Here is a 7753-nt window from a genome sequence, read left to right as displayed (position 1 = left end):
CACCAAGCCCTAAAACCTGGGGTGGCTCCAGGCCTCCGGATGGGGCAGCTGTGTCCTCCTTGAGCACAGAGCTGACCATGTGCCCTGCACTACTGTCCTAGGTTGGAAGCTGAAGAACAACCAGATTCCCTCTTGAAATGCTTGGTCAAACCAGTGGTAACCTCATGAGTAGAAAGATTATTTTGACAGAGAGTAAGAAGCCAGGGATCGGACAAGATATCTGCCTAACCTGCTGCTGGAGACATGCGAGGAAGATGAGGAGAGAAATATTTTTTCTACCTTCTGAATTCTCCTCCCTGTAACTCACAGGACAAACCTTTCTGGGTTTGGGGTCAGCAAGGAGTTCAGCCTCTCACACTGAGATTCCTGTTTTACAAAAGTGATGTACTCTTAAGACGTGAAATTGACCCATTTATTTGACTAAATCACTGTTACCCAGATTCACTTTAAAAAAAAAAATCCACTGCTTTCTACATTAGGAACAATGAAAGCAAGAAAGATCGTCAAATCGGGATGTGGAGAGGTAGGTTGAGGACTGGCCACTGAAACTGTAAAAATAATACAAATGCAAACTCCAGAGGTGAAATTCAGGCAATTTATTGTAAACAGGATTACCCTAGCACTCTACCACATACTGGCTGTGTCACATGCTCTCTCTTCCACATCAAGTAGTGAAAAAGAAGACTTCTCAAAAAGTCACGGGTAACTAACACCTTAGGGTGTTTCACAAATCTCATTTACTAAGCGCTGAGTGAAGAGCAGTATCCAGGTTGTCTGTTATTGCTCAGGGACTGCAGTTTGGACCCATGTAGCTGAATCCATAAGTATGCCTGAGTGACCCCACAGTAGCTCTGGATCCAAAGCGGAAACCAGACAATGCTAGAGCACGCTCAGGAGCAACCACAGATTCCTGTAAGACTACATGAGATGCCTTTCAGATTTCTTCACGTGACTTTCTCATAAAAATGACACTGTTAAATTTCACCCCCTCCCTTTTTTTTAAAGAGCTAAAAGTTACCCAGTAGCACATAATTTTCCACAGAAAAGATATAAGTGGATTATTTACTTTTCCAGTGGTGGATTTATGCACTCAGGACTAGTTTTTGATCCCTCTCGTATATATTTGCAGTTTGATGAAAAGCTGCATAGTCTACAAATGCATAAAACCAGAAGGAAGTGATGATGACTCATGTACCTTCTGATGGACAAAGACAGGCTTCATACAAGGAAGCTCTTGAAGGTAGGGATAAAAAGACGGTTACAGCACCACATATATCTGACAGTAGAAAGGGAGCCCTGCTTTCAAAAGCAGCCTCCACAGTTGTAATTATCATTCTTGCCCCAAATTCAGATTCAGAAAAATAGCAAATGTGAAAACTTAAGATGTGAAACGACATGACTCTACAGAAAGAAGTCCTGGCAAATCAAGTCATATGGAGGTAAAATGTCATTTCAAAATGCCATTCTTTACTTTGCCTGAGTTAGTGAACTACAGGGCCACTTACTGTTACTAGTGCCTGTAGGTTTCCAATTTCTCTTTAAGTTTTAGTAACAGTAAATATTTCAAAACAGCTGTTAAATCTACAGTAACAATTTCATCCAAAATTGTATCTCATGAAAAAAATATTTTTTAAAAGTTCACTCCAGTCATCATCTGTGTGTTTGTATGTTTGAATTTATATATTCAAAAAATAACTTTACACTTAAGGCAGTATTAGACTGGTAGCAAAACAGGATTTAGAGTCTCTATGGAGGGCACGCTATTTAAGAATCCAAGGCTTTCCTTTTTATACCTCCAAAAAGGTGTCTTTGCACGTGTTGCCTTTTATATTCATAATGGGGCAAATATTTTGGTTCGTATACTGACTGCAATTTCGTGGTAGTAAAAAGTTACAGGTGTTTAGAATAGATGATGTTGGAAAAGCATGTCACACACTCAGTGGGATCTGAAGTTGACCCTGTTTGTTTTTGTTAAATAAATACAGCAACGTGTTGATGGGAAAAAGTGACATTGATGGAACACTGCAAACCAACTATGAACAACAAGAACGTCAATATAATTCAATCAGAAAAAAACAAATCACAGTAATCCTGAGAAATTCAGTTTGGGACAAAATTGATGTAAGGTAAGTCTGTATTTCTAGCACTGTAAATAAGTAGGGTGTTCTAGAGTTTTCCAGCATTTTACTAGTTTGAATAAAAAACATGTTCAAATTCTATAAAAAGATTAAAACCATGCCTTATATAATCAATTTCACTAATAAAAGAAAACTACATTGCTTTGTTCATTATCTGCCAAATGTAATGTTCTCCATTATTTACATGAAACCATTAAGTAGAAAGCAAAATTGAGGATCCATTTTTAAAAAGGTATTATCTTTCTATATGTTTTGAAGTCTTTTCTGTCAACCTAGGAGGCTTTTAGAAAAAAGCTAACATATTTTTCTTCTGACAAGTGACTATTTTACAGAATAAGGAAGAAAGTTTCTATAGGAGTATCATCCATCATTTTAAGTATTGTTATATAAGGGACATTTCTCTTAGTAATGAAAAGAAAACTTTTAAAATATTAAGAGGCATGTATTTTAAAAATATTCTACATCTATAAGATTTTGTAATTTAATTACTTTGGATTTTTAATATTTCTACATAATGACATTTGACAACTTTTTTTTTTCTGTTTGTCTCTCTAATAGTGAACCAGAAAATATTAAAGTGGCCAAGATTGTTTTCCTAGCCCTTGGAAGACTCAGGAATGCATCCACTTGCACTTTCCCGCCCGTGAGGAATCTTCAGAGTTTTGCAGCCATGAAGTTAATATGTGGTTTCACAAGGGGAAACAGTGGCAAACCACGCTTGAACTCAGTCATGTTCTGAATCACTTCAGGCTGCAAAGAAAAAAGTTTTAGTGTATTTAGCCTAAAAAGCAGACTGAACAGGACATAAACTTTATTTTTACATATACATACTAGTTTCTACACTATATATTACATATTATATCTACTGACCTCTCTTCCTGGATCAGTAAGCTCAGAGGGTCTATGCAAACCTATGGTGAATGTCCCCAGTGGGACTCTGGGCCAGAGGGAAGAATCTTGGCTTTCCTCCGGGCACTCAAGGGCAGGCCCACTGAGGGCTCAGGACCACCGCTTTGGCGGAGTGGTAGAGGCCAGTGTGCCCACCCGGCAAGAGCCTGCTTACACTGCCAGCTTCCTCTTCTTGCAAGTAAATCCCAACCTTTCCAGATGATTAAAATGCACAAGCACCATGGAAAAGGCTGGGACAAATGTGGCTGGAGATGACTCATTGCAGAGTAACACAACTGTTCAAGCTAGAGGACAAGGCGGACAAGGGCAAAGGCTGAGTCTCTGCAGCTGAAAAAGGAAAGAATGGCAACCTGGTCTTCACGGGAGACCTAAAGTAGATGCCCGAATACCTCGTAACCTGAAATCTCTAGGTCTTATGTGTCCTGGTGAACAAGCTCCTTCTAAGTAGAAAGTCCTCTAACAGGGCAAGCTAACAAGAAATCTATATTTCTTACTTGTGGCAAGGCTGGTGCTTGTGACAAATTTATATCATTTTGACATGGGAACTCTCCAACCACAGGACCTATAAAAAACAAAAGGTTTAATGCTTTGCACTTATTGATACTTGTACACAAGAGCAAACAAACAAACAAACACAAACCAGACTCAGCTCACTAAAAATCTGCACCAGGCCCCGTTCATGTACCTTTCAGATCCTTTTAGGGTGTGTGCTCCCAAGGCTTTGTTCGCTTGTCCTACCTCCTATCCAGAGTGTCCCTAATGATGGTTCATGATGTTACTGTGCTTAAATAGCCTTGGCCGCAGCTGCTTTAGTGCCCAGCTCTGACCTCACTGGATCCTGAGGCTCTGGCCACCCGGAAGGACCCAGTAAAACAACCTGGAAGGCTGGGGGAGTAAATGGTCATGGGGCAAACCCTGGCCAGTCAGAGACAGGCGATGGGAAGGACAGATAAACTGCTCACCCTTCCCCCGCCACATGCAGTTGTTCCATACAGATTCTTTGGAGATGTCCTACCAGCACCTGGCCTTGTTTTCTTATGGAGCTGTGGCCAGCTCGGCACTGTGTCATCTGCTGTTGGCTCCCTCCTTCACTGCCTCATTTCCTTTTTCCCCTTATTTTTGCATTGACAGAGCAGACCTTGTCTCCAGTTAGTTCCCCTTCTGTGCCCCTTTACTTCCTGGTGCTCTATAAAGGATGTGGCTATGGCATGTTACAGCTATCGTGTGCCTCAAAACACACTTTTGAAAAAGTCAATACTCAGTACTTACAAGAATCCATTTCTCTGGCAAGAACATGGACGGATACCTTATGCCTTCTCGGGGCATCTACCGCCAACATTTCCTGGGTGGAAAGAATAGCAAGGTCACCCTTTTGCCCCACTAAGGAACTTAAAATGAGGTGCTCTCTTACGACCATGAACATCTCTTACGACCATGAACAATCAGCTCTCACGCAGTCAGAAACAGTAAAGACGCCTCCCTTTCTTTCCCCTTACCTACAGCATTTCATTTGAACTCCACAAAGATTAGGAGGGTAGGCAAGAATTATTCTTTTTTTTTTTTTTAATTAATTAATTTATTTATTTTTGGCTGCGTTGGGTCTTCATTGCTGTGCGCGGGCCCTCTATGGTTGCTGCGAGCGGGGCCTACTCTTCATTGCGGTGCGCTGGCTTCTCATTGTGGTGGCTTCTTGTTGCGCAGCACGGGCTCTAGGCGCGCGGGCTTCATTAGTTGTGGCATGCGGGCTCAGTAGTTGTGGCTTGTGGGCTCTAGAGCACAGGCTCAGCAGTTGTGGCGAACAGGCCCAGTTGCTCCACGGCATGTGGGATCTTCCCAGACCAGGGCTCGAACCCACATCCACTGCATTGGGAGGCGGATTCTTAACCACTGCGCCACTAGGGAAGCCCGGCAAGAATTATTCTTAACCCCATCTTACGATGAGAAAACTGAGTCCAAGGAGATTAAGTGCTCAAGCTCCTACGGCTAGTAAGTACCTGGGCTGGGATTAAAACCTTAGCTTAGTTCTCACTGGGGTGTGACGCAGGGCTGCACCTAGTGATCTGCAGTGACAATGGCCTGAGCTTAGTTAAGGGATGACTACAATGCTTGCCCCCCTAAGAAAAGAAGAAAACTAACATCTCTTGAGTGTCATCTTGTATCAGCCTCCCTCCTATGTCAGCTCACTTGATTCTCTGTAAGCTAAACATCATGATGATTCCTATTTTAGAGACTCTGACTCTAAAACAAAGAGTCACACGGCTGGAGTCACACAGCTTGGAAGGGATGGTGCCAGAAGTGAGGTGTGCTTGTTCTCTCCATTCCACCACGTTGCTTTGAGGGACTCCCCTTAGTTACTACCAAGAAAGCCAGGAGTGGTATGTTGGCAGAAGGATCCTGTGGGGAAGTGTCTCCTCACATTTTCCTTGATGCTGGACCTGCATCTGTCTTTTGCAAAGGGAAAACACGAGTTGCGACGAAGTTTCCCCTGATGCCTCAGCCAGCAGCAATGTTTTGTAACCTCAGAGGAAGAGATCATCAGCAAAGCCAGACTGACTCACGGTTATTTACGTAACAGTTATTGCAAGCCTGGCCCTGTGCAGCTGCAATGGAAGCCCTGCTGAGGTTGCACAGCAAGCTTGCCCACGGCTCTGCCAGCTGCCAGAACAGCCTCTTTCAGGAGCTCAGCCCAGGTCGGCCTCCAGTAACATGCAGTGCCTCATCTGAGAGCATCTTACTTACTGGAGTAAAACGTTTGCTTCCAAAGATCTATTCTTGATCCCTTTTCACCCAAACCTTCATTGCCCTCTTAACCTGTATCGGTTACAGCAGAACATCCTGTTCAATTTCCTGACCAACTTTGGATAATCCCCATTTTTCTAAAAAACAACCAATTGCATTTTCTTGCTAACTCTATTCTAAGGAACACTAGAGTCCTAAGAGATACTTATAGGTATTCTGTGCAAAAAAAAAAAAAAAAAGTGTCCATAGTGATAGCAGCTTAGGAAGTATTTTGTTAATCAAAACTAAACAAATGCTGGGCTAAAGAAATCTTAACTATGGGGTTCTTAGAACTTTTCAAAAGCTAACATGCTCTGTGATTCTCCAAGAATGAGAATAAAGAGTAGTCATTCCCAAACGTACATGGTCATGAAACCCTTTTTTCTAGGTACCCCGTATTAGTATCTTGTACCATGGAATATAGCTAGGGAAAGCCTGTTCTAGATTTAGCGTAAGCTTGGTAATAAATACTCTCATTTTTTAAGACAAGAAAGTCAGTCTTATAACTGCTATTTTCACAAATTCAATAATCAGGTACCACCTGTAACTTCAAATAAATAACAGAATTTGTGGAAGGAAAGAGAAATCTTCATTTCTTCTGGAAACATCACAGTAAGTCATATTAAGTCATCATTCTTTTTGAACACACATAACTAATAACGTCTTAAAATAAATGTCTTAGGAACCAAAAAGAGCTGAACACGAGCCCCCTCTTTTGTAGGCAGTTGAGAACAAGTAACTAACCTCACGAAGTGTAACAGTCTTAAGCAGTAAATCAACACAACTAAAACCCACTTTATAACACCAAGGAGGAAAACATATTCCGATCTAAAACATTCTAATTAAAATATTTAAAAATCCTAAGATTGAGTATTACTAATAAAGAGATAACAATAGAGACTGTTTAATAAATGCTACTAAGTGCCAATCACTTTACATACCTCATTTCAATGAATACCCCATAATCTCTATTTTGTAAATAAGGAAGCTTAAGTAATTTGGCCAAGGTCACAGAGCTAGCTAGTTGGTGATACGGCTGAGCCCCGAGTCTGTGCTCAGGGGCCACATGTGCTCCTGCTGCTGCCCCACAGACCACTGAGGGAGGCCAGCAGCTCTGAGCAGGGCTCTGGACGGCTGAACGGCCTGGCAGCAGACACGTGTCCTGGAGCCCTGCTCTCACACCCAACTCTGCCCACCACGGTCCTACTGCAGCTCTCTCTCCACAGACACAAAGACTACCTGGGGTTATATTTCAGAACAGAATCTTATTTTATATATTGTTTTATTTAAAAAATATGTATGTGTTGGGAGTTCCCTGGTGGTCCAGTGGTTAGGACTCTGTGCTTCCACTGCAGGGGATATGGGCTCGATCCCTGGTCGGGGAGTTAAGATCCCACATGCTGCATGGTGCGGCCAAAAAATAAAAGAAAAAAATTTTTTAATTAAAAAAAAAAAAAAAGTATGTGTTTTCGTTACATACATACACACATTTTTTTAAAATAGATTTTATTTTTTAAAGCAGTTTGGGTTCACAGCAAAATTGAGTGGAAGGTGCACAGATCTTCCATATACCCACTGCCCCTTCACAGGCCTAGCCTCTCCCTTGTGAAAATATATATTTTTTAAAAGACTATCACTGCAAAAAAGCACAATTCCTCTACACAATGCAAGGGAGCCATGAGGTAAAGAAAACGGTAAATTGCCCAGCCAGCCATGTCCATAGCCAAAATGGTTCAAATCCCATTGCTGAGAAAGGAACATTCAAAATACTGTCTTTTACTGTCAAATTTTGAACCTAAAATTGCTACTGTCTCTCTTTTCTTATTGCTAAAGTGTTACTGGCTATATGAATACATGTTTGCACATACAGAGACCAGAAACCTTGTCGTCCTGCAGAGGATCTGGGGGGAAGTGTAAGTAACTGGCAG

The 7753-nt window shown here is 41.7% G+C and overlaps 1 protein-coding gene across 2 annotated transcripts in view; it reads right to left on the bottom strand.

The window, feature by feature from the left end:
* Positions 1 to 581: 581 nt before the first annotated feature.
* The window catches only part of IDE (insulin degrading enzyme), a 111504-nt gene continuing 104332 nt past the window's right edge, over positions 582 to 7753 (bottom strand). For both annotated transcript variants that reach the window (XM_059899491.1, XM_059899490.1), the window contains exons 23-25: positions 4317 to 4389; positions 3542 to 3609; positions 582 to 2888 (exon numbers count right to left, since the gene is read on the bottom strand). In XM_059899491.1, the coding sequence (XP_059755474.1) occupies positions 2793 to 2888; positions 3542 to 3609; positions 4317 to 4389 (237 nt within the window). In that variant the 3' untranslated portion in view covers positions 582 to 2792. The remainder of the gene's footprint in view (positions 2889 to 3541; positions 3610 to 4316; positions 4390 to 7753) is intronic.

Source organism: Balaenoptera ricei, chromosome 16 (genome assembly GCF_028023285.1).
Source record: "Balaenoptera ricei isolate mBalRic1 chromosome 16, mBalRic1.hap2, whole genome shotgun sequence".
NCBI classification, from domain to species: domain Eukaryota; kingdom Metazoa; phylum Chordata; class Mammalia; order Artiodactyla; family Balaenopteridae; genus Balaenoptera; species Balaenoptera ricei.
This window is presented reverse-complemented; position numbering and strand designations above follow the sequence as displayed.